The sequence below is a fragment of the Athene cunicularia genome (genome assembly GCF_003259725.1).
Source record: "Athene cunicularia isolate RWA chromosome 20 unlocalized genomic scaffold, athCun1 chr20_part1, whole genome shotgun sequence".
Taxonomy (NCBI): domain Eukaryota; kingdom Metazoa; phylum Chordata; class Aves; order Strigiformes; family Strigidae; genus Athene; species Athene cunicularia.
This window is the reverse complement of record NW_020799125.1, coordinates 650,206-675,748: the sequence shown is the minus strand read 5'-3', so window position 1 is coordinate 675,748 and position 25,543 is coordinate 650,206. Positions and strand designations below refer to the sequence as shown.

Genomic DNA, 25,543 nt, shown 5'->3' with positions numbered 1-25,543 from the left:
AAGTCAAACAGAGCTCGGGGCTGCACGGCTCACACAAGCGGGCTGACCCGCTCGGTTAAACGACGCTGCCAGGCACAGCGCTGACGGATGCCTGCATCGTCTCTCGCCTGGATTGAAACAAAGGTCAGGCAACCTGCAGCTGGGGGATACATTTAAAAGACTAAAGGAGAATCATAAAGACCCTTGATTTTTTTATTTTTTTTTTTAACAGGGACACGAAGGTAAAGTGATCTTACATCGTCGCTGGCTTTGCTGTATAACCCGGGGTGCAATTCTGTCAAGCTTCACAGGACTCCAGCACCTTGTGATGCACATCTAAAGGATTTAGTTGCATTTCCAAAGCTGGAGCAGAGACCCAGCTGGGGAAAAAAAAACAGCTGAGCTCCCCCAGAGCAGCTGAAACCAGCAAGATCTGGCAAGGTAGGTCTGTTTATTTGTTCCTTTTGAGCACTGTAATATTGTGTCCCCTCCTCCTACTCCCTCCTCTCCCTACATTTGTGCATCTTCCTTTGTTAAACTCAGCCAGCGTTCCCTATTGAAGGAGTTTAACCGCCCCCTTCCCACTGTTTCACACATCCCTCATTCAGCCAGCCACAGCTTGCCAGCCCCGGGTGCTGCCTGTGCCCCTCAACATCTCCCTCATTCCTGAAGAGAGCAGCCCTGGAGCATCAGCTGCTCGCCAGCAGCTACCTTATTCACTATTTAAATAGCCCTGCAGAGAGAAAACTTTTTTCCCCACCCGCTTCCCTGGCGTGAACAAGTACTAATTGCTCAGACGGGCAACGCACAGGCAGAGCCACCATGTTGATACGATCGCCAAGGCGGGTAACGTCAGCATCCCACAGACCCTCCTCCAACTCGGATTTGAGAGAAGAGGCTCAACAGTGCTGAGCAGGAGGTGCCGGAGGAGCAGCCGCTCGCCAGGTAAGGGGCACTTCGTCCCTCCATCCCCAGCGCTGCTGGTCCTGCTCGCTTGATTGACACGCGACAACGGAACGCAAGCGGAGTGGGGCACTTCGCTTGCGCGGAGCCTGGGGACCAGTTGCCAAGACTTTGATCTTCAACCGGGGAGGGGGTCGGTTGTTTGTTCACTCCCCTGCGGAGGAATTCTTGGAAGTATGGCTCAGGCGATAGCGATGGATGTAGCAACAGATGTAAACAGATGGGGTAATCCTTGCTTTGACTCTGAAGTGGATTTGCTTTCAGGGTATTTCTCTCTTCCCCCCTGAATAATCTTCCCTGAATAATCCTGAACTTTTCAGATTTACAGGTTTGGCTGTCCATCTGTGCCAAGTTTGATGTGCTGCCACAGTTGTTTGTGACGGAGATGGTCTTCATATTGAATAAGATCATAACCTAACCTTGCTTACTTTAATTGTGGTTTAAACCCCTTTAAACCTCAGTTTTGAAAATACTCCTTGAACTCTATTCCCCCGCCCTTCTTTCTTTTACTAGGGGACCCTGGGAACGGGGATTAGCAGTGTCAGAAACTTCTTCATTATTTGTGACATCTCGGTCCATGCAGAGAGTCTGAACTCCGACACAAAGACTGGCACTAATGAGACACTGCAACGCGTCTGCTCCAGCGTGGAAAAGCAAGTGCTGCGCAAGGGAAACGGCAGCCACCCCTCAAGTCCTTCGAGTGCTGTGAGGAGCTGACCAGGCACAAAGCTTCCTCTCTGCCCTCCCTGTTCCTGCCGGCTCTGAGGACACTTGCTGCAGACAGTTGAACTGGAGCCACTTGACTTCCCCAGCAGAGAAAAGCCAAAGCTCGCCAGGATGCTCTCAGAGAGAAGAGTTCCTTGACTTACACAGGGAGTTATAATTCTCTTGTTTGGTTTGTTTATTGAGCCTTATATGTCTGTCTCTTTTTCCCCCCCAATCACTCCAGAATCTAACTTCTCCAATGGTGGGGGACAGGAGAGGTAAGTTAGATGGTCCATGCTGCCTCACAACCCACTCTTTGGAAATAACCCAGTCCTAAATGAGATAGCAGTTGCTTCTCACAGGAAAAAAAAAAAAAAAAAAAAGCTCTCCCTTCTGGGCTAGCAAGGCTTTCAATGACATCTGAGAGCAGTTTGTGACCAGCAGGCATGGGAAACAGCTCTCTTTGGGATGATCTGAACAGCACCTGCAGCAACACGGGCAACAGCTGCTACCTGGACAACAGCTTGAGGTTCAACTTTACCTTCCAAGAGCAGGCAGCCGATTTCTACGTCGTCCTCCCCGTGATTTACTCGGTCATCTGTGCCGTTGGGCTCACGGGCAACACCGCTGTCATCTATGTGATCCTCAAGGCCCCCAAGATGAAGACTGTGACAAACATGTTCATCCTGAACCTTGCTATAGCTGACGACTTGTTCACACTTGTCTTGCCCATTAATATTGCTGAGCACCTCCTCCACTACTGGCCCTTTGGAGAAGTCCTCTGCAAAGTCATCTTGTCCATAGACCACTACAATATCTTCTCCAGCATTTATTTCCTAACAGTGATGAGCATAGACAGGTATCTGGTAGTACTGGCCACAGTCAGGTCCAAGAGGATGCCACATCGTACATACCGAGCAGCCAGGATTGTCAGTTTGTGCATCTGGATCCTAGTCACCATCATAGTTCTCCCTTTCATCATCTTTGCCAACGTCTACATAGATGACCTGGAGATCAAGAGCTGTGGCCTCAATTTCCCCAAGCCTGAGAGATTTTGGTTCAAAGCCAGCAGGATCTATACCCTCATCCTTGGCTTTGCCATTCCCGTATCCACCATCTGCATCCTCTACACCATGATGCTCTGCAAACTAAGGAACATGCACTTGAACTCTAATGCTAAAGCCCTGGACAAAGCCAAGAAGAAAGTCACTATCATGGTCTTCATAGTCCTGGCTGTGTGTCTCTTCTGTTGGACCCCCTTCCACTTGGCCACCATCGTGGCTTTGACCACTGACTTGCCCCAGACCTCCGTGGTCATTGGTATATCCTACTTCATCACCAGCCTCAGTTATGCCAATTCATGCTTGAATCCTTTCCTGTACGCTTTCCTGGATGACAGCTTTCGGAAAAGTTTCCGGAAGATGTTGGAATGCAGAACTTCTTGAACAGCGGGTTGGGGCTCACAGATCCCTCCCCTCCCACAGCTTTGCAGGGGCAACTTTGCCAACTGAAGGGGTGGCTAACGAATGAGCAATGGGGGTTTTTTTCTTTCATTTACATGTAACGTATGTGTGTGTTCATCTTCATAAATATGGTTTGTCCGGCTTACCTGCAGCTCTCGCATTTTCCCCTCCCAACTTCTCAAAGTTGCTTTTCTATATTATTTTTTAATTACACACTCTGAAGCGTTAAGGACTGAAAACTTCCTTTTCAGAGGTGTTGCTGCTGCGCAGTGGTCCTTTATTGCCATCTGCTGTACAGCACAGACAAGCTGGAGACCGGTTTCCAGATTACTGTAATGCTCAGCTCTAATAGCTGTGTTATTTAGAGGATTGTTTCATGGAGCAGAGCTAACGAGCACTTCCCATGAAATATTAATAAAATGGACAGAGGATGCAAGATATTTGGAATATCTGAAAGAGAAAACAAACCACTTCTATGTCCATGTATGTGCACATGTGTGCTATGGCTCTGTTTGATTTTGAGGGATGACTATTTTCCACCCCCCACCCCAAATCCCCTCTTTCCTGAGCTGCTCACACAAGTTAAACCAAAAAGAAAGATTTGGGTCTCAAAAAGAGACCGTACAAATCCTATGGCAACCTTGGGAATTTGTGTTAGAAATTATTTTGAAGTAATTGTTCCTGTTAAAGTGTCAAATATATATTTATTTATAAAAAGAGTGATTAGTGAAATAAACCTCATGGGGTTAAAAAAAAAAAAAAAAAAGACTGGTCCTTCTTTCACCAGGGACAACTACTTGTCCCATGTCTTTGCTATATATATTGCATTTTACCTGGTATAAAATATAACGCTGTAGATTTGTTACAAAATGAAGGTGTTTTGGAAGGCACAAGAAAAACCTCTAGCAAGCACAGTAGATAAAGTTCCTTCTTTAACAGGTAAATAGTACAAGTACTTCAACAGCACCAGGACTTGAGAGGAAGAGTCTGGAGATCAGAAACACCGAAACCATGTGGAAATCCCAACCTCCTTCTCCCAACAAGGGAGCCTCTCTCTCCCTCCCTGACAGGCAGCGGGATGAGCACACCACACACTCCACCACCCACCTGCCAAGTGACCACGGCTTGTTGCCCTGGTGGGTCCTTAACAGAGATGTACCACAGCCAGGATAACACGAGTGCCACAGCTCTGTTATTTTGGCTCCACATTAACCACCAAAGCACTTTGGTAGAAGCGAGTAGACTTTTTTTAGCCAGAGCGATGCCAAAGACTAACTCCCCTCATCACCTCTGCAAAAACCAAACTGCCCCCAGCCCTTGTCCTAGAGGGGGATGCCTGGCTGAGTGCTGCAGTAAGCGGGAGGTCTGTAAAAAGCTTATTCTCACACCTTTTAACCCCATAGGGTATACATATTACTGACTTAAAGAAAGCTGTCTCAGCTAAAATTTTTCTCTCCAGCTTTCCCCAGATCCACAAGCACCAAGCTGTGCTCTTACCCATCCAAACTCCACCAGGAAAACCACAGGACAGGTAAAACAAAAGAAGATGTGGCTAGAGACAGGACTAAACACCAGCTATATTGTACATACCAAAGGCCATTCAGGGGACAAGCTACCTACAGCAGCCCTCCACGGTCTATCCAGAAAATGAGGCTGCACCAGGAGCCCGAGGTCCATCCAGGAGACAGGGCTAGAACCAGGGCTAGAACCAGATCTGAGCTTAAATGAGCTCCCGGAGCAATGGGCAAAGGGTGGGTGGAGACCCCAGCTGAGGCCACTCAGGGCAATTCAGTCCTATCAGTGCCCTCAGATCCCCAACACCAGAACTGACAACCTTCAACACCTCAGGATGGCAATTCCATTTTTCCCTTGTAGAAAACCGAGAGAGATTTGTGAACACAAGATCATTTGTGTTGCCTTCGCCATATTAAAGGTGTTAACTCTGGAAGGACAATGAAGGAGAACACATTCTTCCAGGTGAAACTTCTCCAGGAATTGTTGTTGGTTTGTTGTGGGTTTTTTTTTATACCAACTGCAACGTTAATTTGCTGTAAAAAATCAAGACGTGAATCCCCGGTCTCAGCCGCCCTCATGAAGAACAGACCACAGAGGCGGGTCCTTAAGCCCACAGTCTTAAACCCTCAGACTTAGTGCCCACAGGGTTCCCTGAGCCAAGTTTCCTGGTTTGTCTCTATTTCTCATTACCTGCACCTTGCAACTATCAGCAAACACAAGGATTTTTCAAAACCCGGCCCTGACAGTGTGTGTGCGTGTGTGTGTGTGCAGGTGTGTGTGTGTGCAGGTGTGTGGGGTGATGCTTAGCAAACCCCAGTCACAAGAGGAGACTGGGAGGGATGTGCAGAAGAGATCAGAAGAACTTAGAAGGTGCTGGTGGCCCTCAAGAGGTATCAAATGACTCAAAAGGATTTGGAGGAGGAAAACCTGACAGATGGAGGGCTGGGGACCGTAAGGGTGGCTGATTCTGGAATAAAAGCTGGGTGCTGCGGTCCTGACAGACCATCGCGGGGAAGGAGGCGGGTGCCAGCAGCAGGTGGGGTGGGGGGGGTGCAGAGGTGCTGTGTGACCCCTCGGAGCTGCCCAGGCAGGGCCAGGGAGCAGAGCCAGCCTTGCCGGTGAGCGGTCACGGGCACCCACTGCTTTAGCACGGTTGCCACCTGCTGGCAACGGGCTCCTCAGGTGGGGAAAACCTCTCGGAGAGCAGAAAGCTGGATGAGATGATGCCACCTCACACACAAATAGCCTACTTAGCCCCAACACCACTGCCCATTGGCACTGGGTCTCTAGCAAAGGCATTCTATATTTCATTGGGTGCAAAAGCTATTTCATTAGATGGAAAGAACCTTTCAAATTGAAGTCACCCACTTTCACGCCTGACAGTGTCCTTGCTGGAGCTTTTCCTGTTTAAATCAAATGTCGCAGCTGTCACAGAATCGGAGTGGCTGAGGTTGCAGAACACCCAGACTGACCCCCCTGCTAAAGCAAGCTCACCTCCAGCTGGTCACAGAATTACAGAATCATCTCGGTTGGAAAGGACCTTGAAGACCATCTCGTCCCACCATTAACCTCACACCGACAGTTCCCAGCTAGAGCATGTCCTTAAGCAACCTTTAGCCATGTCCACATGGCTCTGGATGTCCCCAAGGATGGAGGTGCCACGGCTTCTTTGGGCAGCGTGTTCCAGTACCTCACCACTCTCACAGTAAAAGTTTTTTCCCATGTTTAAATGGAATCTTCCATATTTCAGCTTGTGCCTCCTGCCCTGCCACTGGACACCACTGAGACGGCTCCCTCTTCTCTGCAACCCTCACCAGGCATTTACAGACGTTACTCAGACCCCCCCCGAGCCTTCCCTCCCTGCGGATGAGCAGCCCCATCTCTCAGCATCTCCTCTCACATCAGCGTCCTGCCTCCATCTGTGCTTTTCTCTATGTAAAACGCTCAAGACAGGAGTATCAGCTCTTTGCTCTTACAGGGTGCAAGGTTACGAGGGGAGAAGGGGTTTGCACTGGCCAAGGTCTCCTCCTGGGCCTCGGAGGGGCTCTGGCTCCCATCGGCGCCCTGAGCTGGCCGGTGTGCCGGCCGGTGGAGCGTCCGGCGGGTCCCTGTGTTTCAGCTCGGCAGCACTAAGCGGCACTCTCTGCTTTCAGCTCAGCATCGCTGCATCTCCCACAGAGCTGCTCAGCCTCACACGAAGGCTGGGACTGTGCTTCTGCAGGGAAACCCGCAAACTCGGGCTCCCCATGCCCGGGCAGAGCCTCTGGGCACGGCACCCGAGGCCAGGCAGCTGCGGCTGTTTGGGGGAGAGCAGAAACCATCGCCGAGGAGGCACTTGCCCACTCGTTGCACAAGTTTACCCCCAGGGAAAACCCACACGCCAGCTCAGTCGTTTGAATTTCATCAGGCTGCTGGGGCTGGCTTGTTGCGGATTACACTAGCCCACATTAGCCACATCTTGAAGACTGGAATCAGGGAAATAAATCCTCTTAACAATGCACCAAATAAATCCCCTTCTAAACCAAGCCTCCCTTTCAGGGTCTGCAGGGTGGCAGGAGGCTGAAGCCGGGACCCACACAGCTCCCTGCTGTCCTAACCCCCTTCCCAGCCGGCCATGCATCAAGTAGGGAAATCAGCTCGGCCCCAGAGTTGGGGAAATTTCCTTCCAGGACAGTCCGGGATGTCTTAATGAGGGCAAAGGTGCCAGGTAATCTCACCACTCCCTGGTTACAGCAGGAGCTGAAGGATCTCCACTTGCTCCTGCCCACTGGAGCAGCACAGAGGAAGGCAGCAGGGTCCTGCCTGTCTCCTCTCCAGGAGCGACATCGCCATCCCAGCTCCGGCTGCACCCACAAGGACAGACAGCCCTGAAGGATTCTGCCTCATCATCCTTGGGAGAGGCATAAAGAAGCCATTTTCCACCCCAGAAACAGGAATTAGGGCTCATACAGGGCTCATATTCCCACCGCAGGCTTTAAACACAGGCATCCGAGATAAGAGGAGAGGATCGGAAATTACTATTCCTTTTTAAGTCTTTGTGCTGCAGAAAGTAATAATGGCTGTTTCAATCAATTGTCCTCATCCGAGCTGTGCTGCAGCTTGTTCCCCTGCGAAGCCATAATCCCCCAGTAGTTATGCAGTCTCACGCTGTCTCCTACTGCTTGGTCATGATTTCAGGTGAGAAAAGAAAGAGTACCCCAGTAAGGGATGAAGGCCTGGCTCTCAGAAGCATCTTTAGATGGGAAAAAAAAAAAAAAAAAAAAAAAAAAAGAGAGATTAAAAATGGATGAGGAATATAGAAGATTTGGAATATGGGAGATATGAAGCAGAAGGATCTCTAGAGGATACTGTTAAAGCGATCCAAGAGAGAGAATTTGTCCCTTTTCTGTACAGCCTGACTTATCTGTGGCACTCACCTTGTCGCCTATGGGGTGCTGGGAGCCTCTGGGTGTCCTCGCAATTAGGGACGATCAGTCCTGACGTGCCACTGATGCTCCCACTGCAAACCCAAGGAAACGGTGACCCTCTGGCTTTAGTGCTAGTTCTGGGAGAAACGAGCCCAGTTTGGTGCCTTCAGAGGGTCTCAGCACCTCAAGGTTTGACATTTCCCACCCAGACGGTTTTGGGGTGATACACCCAGCTCTGAGGCCTCCGGAGCTCCATGCTGGCTGTCATCATGGAGTGACAGGACACGAGACATTAAAAAAAAAATAAAATCCAAAGAAACCCCTCTTGAAAAGCCACATGCCACATTGCCACATTTCTCTTCCCCCACCTCCCTTTTGCTGGAGGGGAGGAAGAGGAGCTAATTTAAAGGCAAACCCCAAGAATAGTGACAGTAAATATTGCCAAGAGTTTCTCGTTGGCATTTATGTTTGGTAAGTGAAGATGCAGAGGGAAAGATCAAAGCTGTCTGAATAGCTTTTAATTACGAGCCTCAATTGCTCTATTTTCTCTCGGAAAAGTATTACAATTATCTAACAAAGCTCTTTGAGTGGAATTAGATACTAGCCCAACACTTCAAGGGCTGTTTAGTGGCTATTTTCCCTTTTTAAAAAAAAATAATATTTGATGTCTAGATAAACAACAAGCACTCCCATAAGTGCCTACAGCCAAGTCTGGTGCTCACTGGATAAACAGAGAGAGGCTGGAAAGCTTTTTTCAGGAGGAGGGAGCATCTGGGGCTGCACCAAAACACTCCACTGCAACACTGGGGGCTCCGGGTGCTGCCACCAGCATCCCACATGGGAAGGGGAACTTCCCGGCGAGGGGAAAATAAACTATACTTTGGGAGTAAGACCGTCAACAGCGAGGAACGGTCCCCGTTTTCAGTTTTGCTGAGGTGTTATTTCTTTCTTGTCTCCCCCCAGGGTTTCTGTACGTCTCCATCATCTCCCCTTGCCCCACCTCACTTCATCCTCACAGCTCGTGCCTGAAGAATAAGACACCTCGGGAGTTCTTAAGGTTCAAAGCATCCACTGGCCAAAACTCAGTCAGGCAGCTGAACAAGGAAAGCAGAGAAATAAGGATTCGGTTTCATAAACTTAACCCTCAAATGAGATCAGAAGCTGCTAATTAATAAAGTCAGATTTCAACGCAATGAAAAACCTCCCCTGAGACTCAGCCCGCTGCTGCTGCTCAGCGGTGATGGAAATGCGACGCCTGTAATTACATTTCTCTTTGCTGTGCAATGGAGACAGCACGTTTCTCCACGCCGTGGGTCACTCCTGGATGAGCTCCTTCCTTCCAAGCTGGCCAGGAGCCGGGGAGATGAGGCTGGGAGCCACCATTTCACAGTGGCCAGGGCAGGTCAGAGCTGGGCAGCTCCTCATGGACCATCCTGGGGGATACCCCAAGGCAAAAGGGCTCAGTGGCACCGCTGGCACACGCTGAGCAGAAGACAGGCAGTTTTCCAGCTGAAGACATTCAAATTAAACCCCAGTGCAGATGCCAAAGCAAACTGTGGGGAGAGCAGCTCTGGTCGGTTTTCCCTCCCGACCTCCGAGCCTCCGCCGCAGGAATGCAGGGAGCAAAGATAAACACCAGCACCAGAGTTTGGGCTTATTTTCTGCTCTTTTACACTTAATCTCTGGAGGCAAGTGATTATCTTCAGGAATTTTCTCTGTGGTTAAGCAAAGTAAGATCAGTGCAAGGCTGAGACGAGGGAAAGTCCAAAATATGTGAACGAATGACCTGTGCAGGCCAAGAAGTTGGCTATTAAATGCCTAACACTGAACAAACATTAAACAGCCAAATCGCAACACAGGATTTGTTTCACACAGAGGAAATCAAGCTGAAAAGGCCATTAATCTTGGTTTCATATTGACTACATAACTTGTGTTTTTTAGTCCCCGTCACTGAATGAATCAGCACGGCGTGAGCTTTTTTGGAGCACTCACTGCACATGGCAGACTGAAAACAGAGAAATCAATGTTTATAGAATGGACAGAGCCAGTTCAAAATTTGCCTGGCCTCCTCTCTGTGGCCAGGAGGAAGGTGACCTGATGCCACAAAAAAACTAGACTTTGGGAAGATGTTAATTCTGTCAGTGGTTTCCTTGGAAAAAAAAAAAAAAAACAAGTTTCCTGCTTGTTTTTTTTTGCAGATTCATCCTTCACTTCACTTCGCTGAAAATCTGCTGTTTGGCAGAGCTGGTGCTGCTCAGCTCTTGGCTCCGGCCCATCCTGCCTGGCTGCAGGCCCGGAGGGGAGGGAGGTGGTAGATGCTCTCCCTGACCACTGCAGGCAAGCAGGAGGACTCCATCCACACAGCAGCTGCATCCCTTCATATACCGATAGCATATACTGGAGGAAAAAATACCTTTTGCTGCAAGAGTGGGCTGGCTGCATAGGTTACAAGACCTCCCCCAGTAATGCATGGGCTCTGCAGGTGGGATTTCCCACCCAGCACCTACATACTGCAAAAGGCACGAGGATTTGAAAGCGAAGCAGGAGCAAGAGGCGAGGGCATGTATAAGACCGCGCTGTACGGACCCACAAATGATCCGACCTGCTCACTACTCAGGAAGAACCCAAGTGAGGCCACGTGCCAGCACAGAGCGATGGGGTCTGCTCCTGGAGGCCCTTCCAGCAGCGCAACCACGGGAAGACCGAATTGCCAAGAATCTGAATCTGAGAGATGTCCTCCAAGGGTTGGGTGAAGGTGATCCCAGCTGGTGTTGGATATTATTGTGCACTTTCTACCCCAGGAAGCGTTTAGCGAGTTTTGGGGTTGCTGAAGTAGAAACCTTGTGTGTAGTAGGAGAGGCAGCAGGAGGAGGAAAGGGCTGTCCGTGTCCCCCAGCACTGCAGGGAGCCAGCATCACTCCTTCTCTGCAGACAGCTGGGATTTCACTGCATTAGAGAGAGAGAGAGAGCAAAGTCAGTTTACATGCTTGATTAGCATCACCGTTGCCAAGATACACAACCATGTTTGCTCTATTTATTGATTATTTCATCTGTCATGTAATTTATCCAGGCTTCAGGGTACTGAAAAAAAGGAACAAAGGGAGTTTGTGAGCTGTGGGACTCTTTGACCTAAAGCGCCCCCACCCCAGAAACAGTCCCTGTGCTTGGAAAAATCCTAAAACTCCTTCTTTCAAATGAGTGATGGCCTTAACACACCTGCTTTGAGGAGAGGTCGTGTGTAGCCCCAGTCTAAATGGGCAAGAGGGCAGGTGCATGCGGTTACTGTGGGGCACTCAAAGTAGCCATGCATCAGCTCAGTCACGGCAAGGAGGGGCTACAGAGCCAGTAACATCACATCCCCGTCCCAAAAAATCCCCACGGCGTCCCGCAGCGTATGTTCTGCTTTCTTATAGCCCAGCTCTGTTCCTCGTGCAGCGCCACAACTCCTGGGTCGTGCACCGACGCTGAAGCCTCAGGTTCACCTTCCATTTTCTCTCCCTTCTTCCAGCCTCACCACCTCACAAGACTTATCACCATGAATCTGAGACAGTTTTCCCTTCTGCAAACCTCCATCCCACTCATCTCAGCTTCGGGGTTCTCCTCAGCATAGGAGGCGGCCAGGGAGCGAGATCTGGTCCTTCCGACAGCCCTGGGCAGGGTTGAAGAGGTGAAGATCAGGGATGTGAATTAGCAGCTGATTCTGCAAAGTCACAGCGACGAAGCTCTGCTGCCAGAGATTCACATGGAAACATGGTGTGAAGCCGTGAATGCACAATCAGGGCTGCAGCTCGGGATCTGTCCAAAGGAGGTTCTCCCTGTTGAAGGAGGGAGAAATTTGCTTATGCATAAATAGCCTCAAAAATAGCTGGAGGAAAGCACAGGGAAATGAGTGGGAAAGCAAACCGGAGGTTTTCTGGCAGAGCCTGCTTTGCTGCCAGTCTGAGAGTCCCTCTTCGGAGCAGATAAGAACCAGCTGCTTCTGGAGCTCCTTTTTGTTTAAACAAAGAGGCTACAACTGCGGAGAGCACCCACCTTTCCTCTAACACATTGCAGGGTGAGAGGCATCTCTCTCTGGGCACACGTTGTCCTACCCAACAATGTCATCCCAGAGCAGCCAGAGAGAGATCAGAGCCCAGTCACAGCTCTTCAAGGAGTGAGCAGATCTTCCTCTGGGGGATAAAAAAAGAAAGAAAAAAAAATTAAAAAAAAAAAAAAAGGAAAAAAGAAGACATATTTACTATCTAACTCCTCTTGAAAACACGCTGGAAAAATAGACATGGCAACTGCTCAGCATCAGGTAGTGCCTTCATCAGGGCAAGTCCCGAGCTGCAGAGCAACGGGCACCGTGTGGGGCAAATGCAGCTTCTGTCTTTCTGCTGTTGGGGTTTCCTCCACCTGCTCAAGCTGCCTCCAGCACTGGGGGCCAGGCTCCGTGTGGGGCAGAGGCGTTCGGGGTGGGTGAAAGGCTTTGTGGCTCCTACGGGCAGCAGGCGTGAGGAGGGTGATTCCATCCGAATACTCACCCAAACCAGCTAAAACCTCAGCCTGGCCTGCAGCTCCATACGGGATAACTCAGCACCTCCCTGGGGAAGCTCTTCCCAGGGCATAAAACCATCCAGACTTCAGTGAAGGGGTAAATTCTGCACCTTATTTCTGCTTTTAGAAATTGTGATCCATGTTGTGAGAAAAGCTGTCAGCTGAGCGTCCTGGGCAGGGGGAGAAGAGGGGAGCTGGGACACCAGGGCAGAGCATCCTTCCAAAGCCAGAGATCTGCCCAGATGTGCCAGTGCTGTGACCAAGGAGCATCCCAGGGGAGAGCTCAGCCCCCAGCTCATCCATTCCTCGGCCTTTCCAGCAGTTGTCTCCAGCCAGCAGCAGCAAGGAGAACACTCAGCACATTAATAAATCCCATAGTACTGAATAAAGCATTTTGCTTTACGGCTTTTCCATAAGAACTCACCCCTGGGTACTTATAATGAACTGAACTAGAAAAGAAATAAGTATTTCAACTTTTTTTCCCACCAGTTTTCTTTCTTCTTTAAAAAAAAAAAAAAAAAAAAGAAAAAAAGAAAATCACCCTGTTAATTAAAAAAAACTCTCCTGATACTTATGTGCCTGTGTAGGAATATTGATCTCGGTTCAGAGAGAAGGCACTTTCCTTATTGCACAACTCCCTGGGTTAATCCATCTTTCCTGGCTACAGAATATTCCTTGGGCTTCATTTTCAGAGCAGTTCTGTGTTCTCCGCGGTCACGCCTCACCCCGTAACTCCTGGGAGATGCGGGAAGAGCTTGTTCTAGTGCTCTATCAGACTTCACCTCTAACAGCAAGGCAGCTGCCGGCTCACCGGGAGCTCACCCTCATCCCCAACCACCAATTTTCTAGCCTTCTCCCATCTTCTGCTTCCAGGTTGCCAGCGTAACGAAAGTTCTCACTGACCTCAGTGAAAACGATTTGGATGCTTCAGCGTTATCACAGGCACTCAGCAGTGGGTTGAGCTGGAAAAATAAGTCCACGTGCAGAGCTAGCGACAGCGCAGGGGCTGAAACAATCCACACAGTTTAAGTCTGTCAGACTCCATGGCATTCAAAGTACAGGGAGTTTTATTTTCCTTTATTAAAGCACACAAGTAGCCACCTAGGAAACTGTCAGTTTACATCGCAGTAATTGTGAAATCATACCAACACAACCATTTCAGGCGAGAATTCGAGAGCCTGCGCTTCAGCTGGCCAGCTGCCCGCAAGCCTTTAATTCCATAGGCACGGTACAATAAAGCATTTGCTTTCAGGTTTATTTTGTTGCTCCTCTTACAACAAACTCCACTGAGCATCGAACAGAATGCCTAAACACATTCACTGCAAAGGGCCACGGGATTACCCAAAAGCTTAGGAAACACACACGTATTGAGTACTCGATTACGTCAGATTGTTGCAGCATCGTCGTTATAACAAAATCCTTATTTAAAAAAAAAAAATAAATGCCAAACACCAGTGTATTTTGTCAGAGGACGGAGATCTATTTAAAAACCCAACCAAGAACTACAAAGGGAGGGTGGCTGTTCCTTGCACAGCCACTAACAAATGCTCTCCTGCTCCCTGATGGCACTGCAAGAGAAGCCCAGCCCTGGGTTCCCAGGTTCACACACAGCCGGACCCGGTGCCCTGTCAGACCCTTGATGGGCTGACAAGACTCAAGGTCTAATTGTATCTACAAACACAACCACCCACCAAAGTCTTTTTTTTTTTTTTTTTTTTTTTTTTTTCCCCAAGGGCATGGATGCAGCTTGCCAGCAGTGTGGTTCTTGGGAAGTTCTCCTTAGCATGCTTGGGGGTTGTATGAGATTTCCTGGAGAGTGCCTGGGGAAAGGAAAAAAAATAAAATAAAATCTATTGCAAAGTGCTTAAAGTGCCCAGATTTCCCCCTCCATTATTCAAGGGAAGCGCTAATTGCAAAGATTGCTCTGGTATCCATCCAGATTCCCAATCAAATGCTAATCAGCATAAAAATCCTCCCAGCGTGAGCAGTTCAGAAGGGATCTGGGTCCTATATGTGGGACACTGGAATTGCATCTCTTTTTTAAGCTCAACCATAAGGGAAACACTTTACATAGAAATATAACATTGGATTCTTTTATACAGCATATATAAAGAACATGACAGGATTAAAATATTGGCAAATCAATACATTAAAAATACAGACTCTCGGAGACCAGAGCACAAGAAATATATTCACATGAAATCTGTACAGTCCAGACAACCCTGCCGGTTCTGGCGGTGGAGTTGACCTCCCGTCTCCAAATGGAGGTCATCGCTTTGCCTCCCCATCAGCACCGCTGGCCACCACCGCCCAGATTTCTCCCCAGGGCTGTTGTGCTACAGGGAGAATACAAGTCTGCTGTCCCCACCGGCACAGAGGGCACTCAAGGGGTTGAACTCTTCAGGAATGCTTTCATTATCAAATGAAGTGATGGGGCAATTTCATTTTACACAAAGCTCTGGCCTATTAGGAGCAGGAAAAAATAAAAATAAAAAAATCAGTCTGTGGATGGCAGGAGGGGTGGTACCTCAGCAGCATTTCCCAACTGCTCTCAGCATCATTTCATTTGGAAAACAAACAAACAAACAAACAACCCAACAAACAAACAAAACCACCTTTCGTATGGTTTGTGGACCACTTCTCTCATGTGGAGCAGGTGGGACTGTTTTAGGCTGTCTCTCCTACCAGAAATGTCCGTGTCTTCTGGAGCAGCTGCCATTCTGACTTCTCCAAAATGGCTTTCCCCAGCAAACACATACATGTAGACATAGGCCACTTCATTCCTCCCTCCTCTCGCAGAGGAAGATCCCCAAGGCATGCTTGGCAAGACGAAATCCTGTACCTCTAGCACTAGAGAGATGTGTATGTACAGACACATTCTGTTCATTATTACAGTGGAAATATAAGATTAAAAAAAAAAAAAAAAGCAATAGCAGCATGTAAACAAGGATTTGTGTTCATCTTTTTATTTTTCCCCTTCCTCTTCTGAGCTGCGTTCATCAGTTTTGACAGTCCCTGCTCCCCTCACGAGGTGGAGGGATTTACTGCAGACCTTGCCTGCAGGAGCTGATGTTCTCCCCAGGCTCCTCGCCGCGGGGCACTTTGAATTTTCCTTTCCACCAGCTCCCTCCTCTCCCTCCCCGCATCCTTCCCTTCGTGATGACTCATCCTGGAGATGATCCTGGGTTTTGTCTGATGGCTGCTGCCCACTTTGGCTTTAGCAAAGTCTAATTTCAGCGCGACGCTGCAGGAACAAAACCCGCACGCGAGCGGCTGGTGAGCCACATGAGCATCTTAAACAACTCAGAGAGGAAAAAAGAAATGGAGTAGTTTGCATTTTGTCTGTCTTCCAGCAGCAGAAGTGTAAGTCCTAGGAGCGATGCCTGTTTTAAACCTTAATTCCTGAATTCTCAATAATGTTGCAAACCACCAGGGTTTTGCAGGAATCAAAGGGCTTATTTCAAACGCGTTCCTTAATGCAGGGTGCGCTGGAATTAAAAATGCATCGAATGGGCTCACTTTTTCCACACGCTCTTGCAGTATCCGATTTTCCCAACCCCCAAAAATAGTTTCCTCGGTTTCTCAGCTCTCAGAGTTTTTGAGGTCCTGCTAAAGAGCCGTTATCTGAGTTAGCTCTGATGTGGGGGTGGTTGGACTCTGCTGGGCGACAGCCACCATGGGAATTTCCATGCCTAGTCAGGCCGGATTGTTAGTCCCCTCCGAGTTCTTGCAGGCATAAGCCACATCCTTGGCGATGCTGCACATCCTGTTGGACATTTGGAGCTCGGTCCTGAAGGCAGTGGGGAAGCAGAACTTCTTGAAGCACGCCTTGAAGTTCTCATCTAAGAAGGCGTAGAGCACGGGGTTCAGGCTGCTGTTGGCGTACCCCAGCGCGGTGCAGAAGCAGGAGATGGCCAACTCGAGCTCGCTTTCTGCCTTGGCACCCAAGCACTGGACCAGCACGAAAATCTGGATGGGAGTCCAGCAAATGATGAAGACTGCCACCACCACCAGGACCATTCGGGTGATGCGCCTCAGGTTTCGGTCCTTCTCCTTGGAGCCTGAGAGGACACGGACGTTCTTGAGTCGTCTGATCATGAGACTGTAGCAAATGGTGATGATCAACACGGGGATCATAAAGGAGAAGAGAAAGACACAGATACCAAACACTGGATCCCAGTAATCCACGGGTGAAGGGAGTTTAATTAGACAATCAATTTCTGCAAGTGAAAAAAATAGAAAGGAAAGGAAGCTCAGCAAACCCGTATCAAGAAGAAAAGCACATTCAGTTTAGCTTAGGCGTGTTTAATACTGGAAAAGCAGTAGCAGTGATACAGAGAGGCAAGGACAGAAAGGACAGAGTTAAGACGGCTTTACAACAGAGACCTCACGACACTGATGAAACCGGAACCCTTCTCCCATGGCTCTCCGAGCCCATGGGCTCCCTTGGCCACCAGCATCCCCCCACCCCGGGGAGGCGTTTGTACTGACCGTTGTTTTCATTCTCCGCAGACCCCATCACCATTGCCGGGATGCCGAAGACGGAAGCCAGCGCCCAGATGCAGACATTGACCACTTTGGCCTTGTGGGGAGTGCGGATGTCCAGCGCTTTGATAGGGTGGCAGATAGCAATGTAACGGTCCACGCTCATCATCGTCAGGGTGAAGGTGCTCGTGAACATGTTGTAGTAGTCTATGGAGATGGCGATCTTGCAGAGGACATTGCCAAAGGGCCAAAAGCCAAGGAACGTGTCTGTACCCTGGAAGGGTAAGGTCATCAGGCACAAGGTATCAGCCAGAGCGAGGTTAAAGATGTAAATGTTGGTTGCTGTCTTCATCTTGGTGAATCTGAAATGCAGGAATGAACCATTATTAGAGCTCCCTCTACCACGACGGGTAAGACACTGAAGTCTGCTGGAGAGGGCATTCTGCCACTTCAGGAGATGCTGTATTTTTCTTATGTAACAAGAGACAGAACACCACCCTTTCCTTTCTGCCTCCCACACGCTTATCAACACACAGCCCAACGCAGCTCCCACACCACCACGAACCGGTTTCAAGGGCAGCAGCTGATGCCCTTAGACTGCCAGGGAGGACCATGAAAGCCTGAGGCTGTCAACTCAGACCGTGCTTTTTTGAAAAATGACTTCAGTAAGGCTAATCTAGGATTTCATCAGATACGGCTTCATTATTACAAATATTGGTGAGAGCTTTACCTGGTAAGCTGATTTGAAAGGCCCAGGGGTAAGTTGATTAGCCATTTTGTATGGGCGCATAGCCAAAGACTATGGCTAATGTGAGCAAACAAATCAGAATGGGCAAGATGGCCAGCCCCAGCCAGGGGCAGCTAAAAGCCGGTGAGGAATGAGGTTTATAGCAGAAAATCAAAATATCACAGTGGATATTTCTAGAGAAAGGAGTAGTTTGCGGATAAAGTCATGAGTCAGCTCTACTTCAGGAGGGGATTGTCATTTAGAAATGTAATATAGATATTACTTTATCGCATGAATGGACTGCCCCAAAGGACGACTGACCTTGCTCTAATGGTAATCACATCCTTTTTACACATGGGAAATGATGCGAAGAACGATGCGATCACCGACCCGAGGACGCATGCAGAGTCTGCAGAAACGGAAACTCAGCGATGACTCTCTGACTGAATCTAACATTTCAGCTCCAAAATGTTCCTCTCGTGGGCAAAACAAGGGCTCAGATAGAGATAATTTGAAAGCTACAACTCATCTACCATCTACTACACTAATGGCCTTTGCAGAGATACTGCCAGAAATGGCAGACAATGATGGGTGTTATTAACAGAGGGCAAGTTCATCCGAGGGCGACACTTAAACCCATAAACTACTGCGCTATTTTCAGCTCGATGTGTGCTGCAGTATTGTGGGGTCTGATTTGACCTAAAAAAGCTCTTTTTGTCAAATTGATACAGAACAGCAAACCCACAACTGCACTCCTCAGCGCTATACCCTCCCCTGACGATCTGAACTTCAGCTCTTGATAGATGATCTGAACGCTCGGAGGAACGTTATCACTGCCACGCTCTGTTGGGACACGCGGTGACAGAGCCAGGTTTGCCAGAACAACAGCCAGGGGGATCCAGGACAAAAGTCTTATCTTTTTCCCCCTCTGAGAGCTCTAAGATGCGCTCGTATTACAAGTTAAACGTTTGAAAGTGATTTCAGAACGAACAAACAATCTTAGGGTTGACTCTGAAGGCCAGGGAAAGCTTTTGGAGGTGAATGTTGATGGAAACACTTGAGGTCCCCATGTAAGCTTGGGTTAGGCTGCTCTTGACCCAGAAATCACAGCAGCCAAGCCAGACAGCGGGTTCTTCGAAAGCCAGCCCAGATCAGATAAATTTACGTAACCAAAAGCAGTAGAGGGAAAATAGCAGTGTCTTTCCTCCTGTGACAGGATGAACAAGCAAATCGCTGCAAATCCAACACAACCAGGCAGTCAGGGCTTTAAAGCTGTGGGACTTCCTAAGCAGAATTACAGAGAAACAGGCAGAGTCCAGTGCTGTGAACCCCAAAGCAGCAGCATCTCAGGGGGGGGGAGGAATTTTGCTTTTCAGTCCGAACTCCTGCAGTTGGCATAACCGAGGCGATGCACACAGGGAGCGTGAGATGGGTCTGTGCCTGGATGCAGACACTTTCCCCTCTAGGTCAGCAGTGGGGGAATTAAAATTAAGAAATGAAATGACTGTTCTTATCAGCCCACGCAAAAATGAGTATTGTCAGTTCAGCCTTCAGGAAATTATTCAGTTACCTAAGGCTGCATTAGCAAAGGTCTCCTGGGAGCTGTAGTCTCCCTCTGCACACCGCAGACCCGGCTGGGCTTGCTCAAGCTTCCTAAAGATCAAGTTTGTCCCGGTCCATCCTTCAAGTAGGGCTGGACTCACCAACATGCCTCTAACCCTGCCTGCTTTTACTGATGTTATAACCTGAGGGAATAGCAATTGGGGTTTTGAACAACCATGAGCAATGTAAAACAGAAAAAAAAAATAAAGGTCGGTTGGTTGGTTGGTTGGTTGGTTGGTTGGGTTTTTTATTGACCAGTGGGAGAAACAAGCAGCAATCCACCCACCTCTACCACCCATCCAGCATCCTCGGGGGACAACACTGCCTCTCGAACACAACCCCTGTCCCCACCACGGTGAGAAGTTTGGGGCATCTCAGCTAACCCTGAGCTTGGAGCGTGCTGACAGCAAACCTCCAGCTCCCTCCCACACCCCTCCGAGCCAGGAGACCCCACTGGCTCCTCTCCTCCCAGACACTTCTCAGCAAGAATTCAGAGTCCTGGCCCTGCAAAATCCGCCCTCCCTCGATGCACAGATCCCTCTCTGCTGCTGGCAGCGCCACCTTCGCTCTCTCCCCCTGACACAGGGACACGCTGGCCCACCGCTTACCTCCTTCAACCCACCCTCGAGTGGATTTCAAGGCTGATTTTGTGCTCTTGAAAAGTGGGGAAATTAATTTATACCTAATTAATTGCTTCTAGCTCCACTTTCTCCGCACGCTGAGAGCCGACAGCCATTATCCCCACCAACCAATGTTCCCAAACATTTCCAGAATGTTCAGTACAAACAAACAAAAAAAAAAATCAATTAATCACTTCTCTGTGGATTACCCTCTTTTTCTTTTCCTCTGGGAGCTGAGAGTGTTCTCTTTCTTAATCTGCACAAAAGGGACAAATTAAACTCTCGTCTGTTCGGAGGCACCTAAGGCCCCCCCAGGGCACAGCTCCGGTGTGGATAAGCCTGTGGCCCCCACGGAGGACATCAGCTCCCCACTGAGCCACTTTCTTGCACTCAGCCACGAAGGTAATTTCCTAATGGAGCATCTCCCACAGGGCAGTTCTGAGCTTTCCATCCAGCTCCACCTTTGTCACAAAAGTAATCGCTTCGCTCTGCTCTCCTGTTCTCCTGGCTGCTGAAGCCTAAGAGCAAAAACACCTCTGGGGATCAGCTCAGCACTCGGTTTCCCCCTCCTTTTTGCTAAGAGGCCCTCAAGCAGCGTTGCCTGGAACAAAACTGAGGTCCTGATTTTCACAAGGCCGGATTCTGTCCCTGCCTGAGCCTCAGGGTGAGCTGCAAACCTGTTGTTCAGCATCACTCCGTCCCTCCCACCCAGCTGCAGGGCAGCGAGAAGCTCTGGATGCCCCAGGGCTAAGGACCAGCCAGCTGCAGCAAACCAACCCCCTGAAATGGGGCTGCAGACAGGAGGGGAAGAGGAACCCGAGCAAAGCCTTCAGCCCTGGGAAGCCAGGAGCATTATCTGCGGAGCTCTGCGCCTTGGAGCCTCTTGATTTTGATATTTATAGCTCCAGCTAATCAGGATGCAGACAGTGTTGTTCACCTTGAGCAGCTCCCTCCATTCCCACCCCACACCCTGGCATCAGCAACAGCCTTTGCTGCCCTCCCTGGACACACTCAGGGAAGCAAAACAGGACAGAAAAGGCTCAAGGAGGATTTTTGCTGAGCTGCTCCCACCCTCTGAGGAGGGAAAATCAGCACCAGTTCACTGACATCTCTGGTTCCATCCGGCTCTTTGCCCATAGGCTGATATTTGATCTGGCACGTAGGATGGTGATTTGTGTCCTCCCAGCTGCACACCCACACGGCGCTCCCCATGTCCCTGCCACTCTGCTCACCTTTCAGATCCCCACTCACCCTGACATTGCCCAATTCAAGCCAGTTTATTCTTAATAGCTCAACAGGCCACAAGAAAAAAAAAATCTTTAAGAAGGACAAATTTAAATCACTTTAGACTATGAAGCCAGACACTAAAACAAAAGCAGCCAGCAATGCCGGCACGTAAAAAGCCTATTAATTCCCTGGCAGGACAGTGACTGACTAGCAGGGGTTAAGGAGTCTGCCGCCAGCCAGGGTGAGCAGCAGTGCTTTGGGACAGATTATTTTCTTGCCCTTTGAGCCTTGCTGCAGTGTCTGGGTGACACCGGTGCCCTCCCTCCTCAAGGTGCTCTCCGGGGAGCAGCACAGACAGGGACATTGCGTGGCCCCCGATCGCTGCCATGCCAAGGGCAGGGTCTGGGTGGCTGCTGCTGCAAAAGCATCTGCAACTCGCCCAGGGGCTCACGGGGATGCTCATGCAACCCCGAGCAGGCACAAGGCCACCAGGAATGGTGCTTTGGTCTAAGGAGGGTGTTTGCTAGCATCCGTCCTGCAGCAGGATGCTCTCAGCCCTGTTCACATGCTGGATCTGCCTCTGCTGAGCTGCTTGCGTCTTAAACGCTGCTGGGAATTTCCCAGTCCCTGAAAAGCACTGGGAAGCAAGTCCCACATTAAACATCACGGAATTCCTGCTGCACATGGGTAACTCCTCATCCCACCAAAGCCAGGGGAAACCAAGAGCCCTCCAGCCCACGCTGGAGTCACAGGAGCTGGGTTAGCAGGGGCCACACACAGCTGCTATGAGCCCTGTGGCTCATCTGGGCTCGTGGGGGTCTGGAAACTGGGGGCTGCAGACCTGCCCTTTGCAGCAGGTCTCCCTCCTGCTCACCTTGCCATCCTCCCCCAGCTCCAATCACTCTCCACAGCCCAGAGCCCTCGGCGTGGGTTTCCCTTCTCTACAAGATTGCAACAATTTTCTTTTGTTTATTCATGAAAAAAAAAAAAAAAAAGGCTAATCTGGAGAGAGCTGAGGTCTCAGGTGGCCCCCCTGGTGTCCACACCACATTAAACGCTCACTTTCAAGTCCAAGACACACAGCTGGTCGAAATTCTTCCCTTAGAAAGCTTTCTATTAAGAAATCAGCATCTCTGCAATGTCGTAATTAACTTCATTTTCCCTGTCTCATCACACTCAGCTGCCCTCACCCATTTCTCAGGGACTGATGCCTTTTTCAAGCAGAATAACAGCTGGCACAGCCATCCCCAGTGCAGACACCTCCCCATCACATCTCTCCTCCTGAAGCTTCACTTGGAAGCAGCAAATGGAGGTGTAGGGCCCTGACAGCCCTTAATCTGCCTAAACAGCTGCTTAAAATGCTCTGAAGCAGTTGTTCTTCAACAGGGAGAGCTGAGCGTCCCCAGTACTTCGCTGGACTCCCAACGGAGAGCTGCTGTGGCAAAGGAAGGGCCTTGGAAACGAGGCATCGCTCCCACGGGGGCCTGATCCGGGTGAGCAGGGCTGGCTCTGAGGAAGGGACTCCTCCAGATCATCGCCCCTCAGCATCGCAGCGGCGTGATGGAGCTGAGGACAACCGAGGACCTCCTGGAGCAGAAGCTGCCTGTTGTCCCCGGTCCCTTCCCTGGCACGCTGGTGGTGGCTGGGGAGTGGGGGTCTGTCACACCCCCCTGCAGCACCGCTTGGGTCAGCATCACCCCCAGCGCCACTGCAAGAACAGTCCATCTCCCTTCCCCTTGGCTTTTTTTCCTAAAAAAATAAATCAAGCCCTGAGGCATCCGGCCTTGCAGAACTCAGTCGAGGGGCCTCAGCAGCCTGGCTTCCCCCACTCTCCCCCAAAACCCTCTCTGCCTCGTGCTGTTCAACTCCTCGTCTCCTGTTCATTAAAAAGCAGTACAGGAAAGATATGCAGAAGAGAGCAAGCAGCAGAAGGAGAAGGAGGGAGGGGGAGGCATTATCTCCACAGTGAGCAAGCAGAACAAAGCCCCAGACAAGGCAGGTTTCCACAATAGGCCCTTTACTGTCCAGGAAATCATGTTCCTGACGAGAGCCCTTCTCAGCCTTATCCAATTAGTGCTGCTCAGCATTAGAAGGGAATTGATAGTCACGTGATGTCTCTATAAATTAATCATTCCAAATGTGAAATCACTGCAAGTATAATAGAGATGTAGGATGGGTTCTACAAGAGGGGAAAACCCAGAGGAGGCTTTGAATTTGTATTTTTGTGTGAAGGACCAGAAGATTTTAAAGTTTTCCCTCGATGCCGAAAAAAAAAAAAAAAAAAACTTATTCAAGAGGAACAAAAACCCAAACCTTCCTGATGCCTCCAATTTCCTCGAGTGCTGACATTAGAGTCTGTATTTCTCAACTCCCTCAAAACCAGGAAACACTGTTCTTTTTGTGGAAGATAATACACTGGTTGCTTACAAATCGTGTAGCATGCTGAAGTCTGGTTATCCCTGGTGAAATATAAGCATGAAAATAAAATTAAAAAAAAAAACGGGTTTTGTGGAGTGCTCCATACCCACAGATGATAGGGGCGCAGCACAGGGCTTTGCCAGTCTTTTCCATAAAGGAAGGATACGCCATTGAGAGTCCCAAAACCCCATATTGACTTACCAAGAACCAACTTTGAACCTACTGAAAAAAAAAAGATGCTATTTAAGGCATGAAGCCCAGAAACATCAGTGCTCCCATCTGGCAAAATACCCCCTGTGCTCCCAAAGCCATCAACATCCTCCTTGCATGGCCGCTAATTTGGCGGCTCTGCGCGAATCTGTGTCCGTGATCGGGGCCAAGAGTTTGAGATACTGAGTCCAGCTTATCACCACACCTGCTCCTGACCTTAGCAGGGAGAGTAAGAACAGAGAAATCCTGGGCAGAGATAACCAAAAGTCGTAGCTCCTCACTCGACCAAGAAGAGTCATTTCCCTGAGTATAACTGTGTTCATTCCAGCTCAGCGCTGAGCTCCCAGGAGACACTGATGGGGAGAACCTGGGGGAAACAGCAGCTTCTTCTCCACATGCTCTAGTTCAGTTTTATCTTCCCCAGCATACATTATTCACGGAGCCCCTCTAGGCTCACATAGAAGATCTTTTTTTTTTTTTTATAAAGCACAGGCGAATACCCAAAAAGGAGTAACCCAAATAATTAAAACTTCTGATGGCTTCTTTTGTATATCCAGGGGTTTCTGGATAAAGGGGAAATGGAAAAGGCCTGAGGGAGATGAGAGTGACACCTGCCTTCAATTTTCAATTGCTTAAAACCAGAGGACACCAAAAAAAAAAAAAAAAAAAAAAACCCCCCTTTTTTTTTTTTTTTCTTGGGTCCCATTTATCCAGCTGGAAGGTCTCAAAGCCAGAAGGGAGGGGAACAGGAGCCACCATTTTAAAAGTGTGGCCCTGCGTAGCCACAGCACACATCCCCCTGACCGGGATGCTGGCGGGGGACACTGATATTCATAGTGATACAGTGGCCACAGCCCTGGGCAGGGCTCAGCCGGGTCCTGCTGTCCACATCCGTCACTTTTTCAGACAGGGAGAAGATTTCTGCTCAATCTTCTCCTTCTGACACACGTCTCAGGTTCATGCATGGGGCATGGACGCCCTTTCCCTGCCTGCACACAGGCTCAGTCATTCCCCAGGAGCTGCATCACCGTGGGACAGAGACTTCTCACTCGCTGAGACTCACTCTACTCACCACGCTTACACGCACCCACAAGCACCGTGCCTACTCGAATCATTGCTACTACGCTGAACGGCAGCACGAGCTCTCCGAACGCTGCACCGCAAACCTCCTCCCTCCACACTCCCCAGGGCTAACGTGATTCCTTCTCCCTGCTAAAAACTCAGCAGGAAGAGCACGGACAGGGGCCTGATGAACAGCCACGTCACTTCACCCTTGTAGCAGCGATTGAGCCGCTGTTTCACCAGCCTGTGATACCAAAGACTTAATTTTGCAGCATCTTCCCCAGCCGCATTGTGTGTATTTTAGGGAAAGATGCTGCGGAAGCAGCAGGGCTTCTGGCAGGAGCAAGACTTAGTCTCACCGGTGCCTGAATACCTGCTAAATATTTCCAACCTCTGCTGGAGGAGAAAACAACCTCTCCCCATCTTTTCTTTGCTGGCAGCATCCACCTGCACCAGGAATCTGCTCCAAGCCGTGTATAAAATGGAAGCTCGCTCCTTCATCTACACGGTACGGAGATAAGAAGAGGGTTGCTGGCGTTTGACACAGAATCACAGCCCCAACAGAGGTATAAACTTATTTTGTCTTGACAGGGGGGAATGGGGTTTCTGATTCCAGGAAACAGG

General features: G+C 49.5%; 2 protein-coding genes across 2 annotated transcripts; one reads left to right on the top strand and one right to left on the bottom strand.

Annotated features, from left to right (window-relative positions):
- Nucleotides 1–1,900: 1,900 nt before the first annotated feature.
- On the top strand, nt 1,901–3,260 carry NPBWR2 (neuropeptides B and W receptor 2). The gene has a single exon (XM_026862165.1). It carries the CDS (start codon nt 2,094–2,096, stop codon nt 3,090–3,092), a length of 999 nt encoding a protein of 332 aa, XP_026717966.1. The 5' UTR covers nt 1,901–2,093; the 3' UTR covers nt 3,093–3,260.
- Nucleotides 3,261–14,297: 11,037 nt separating this feature from the next.
- OPRL1 (opioid related nociceptin receptor 1) lies at nt 14,298–17,579 on the bottom strand. Its single transcript, XM_026862238.1, has 2 exons — nt 17,060–17,579; nt 14,298–16,788 (listed from the first exon to the last, which is right to left on the bottom strand). The coding sequence occupies exons 1-2, from the start codon at nt 17,403–17,405 to the stop codon at nt 16,265–16,267; spliced, it is 870 nt and encodes a 289-aa protein (XP_026718039.1). The 5' UTR covers nt 17,406–17,579; the 3' UTR covers nt 14,298–16,264.
- Between the last annotated feature and the right edge of the window lie 7,964 nt (nt 17,580–25,543).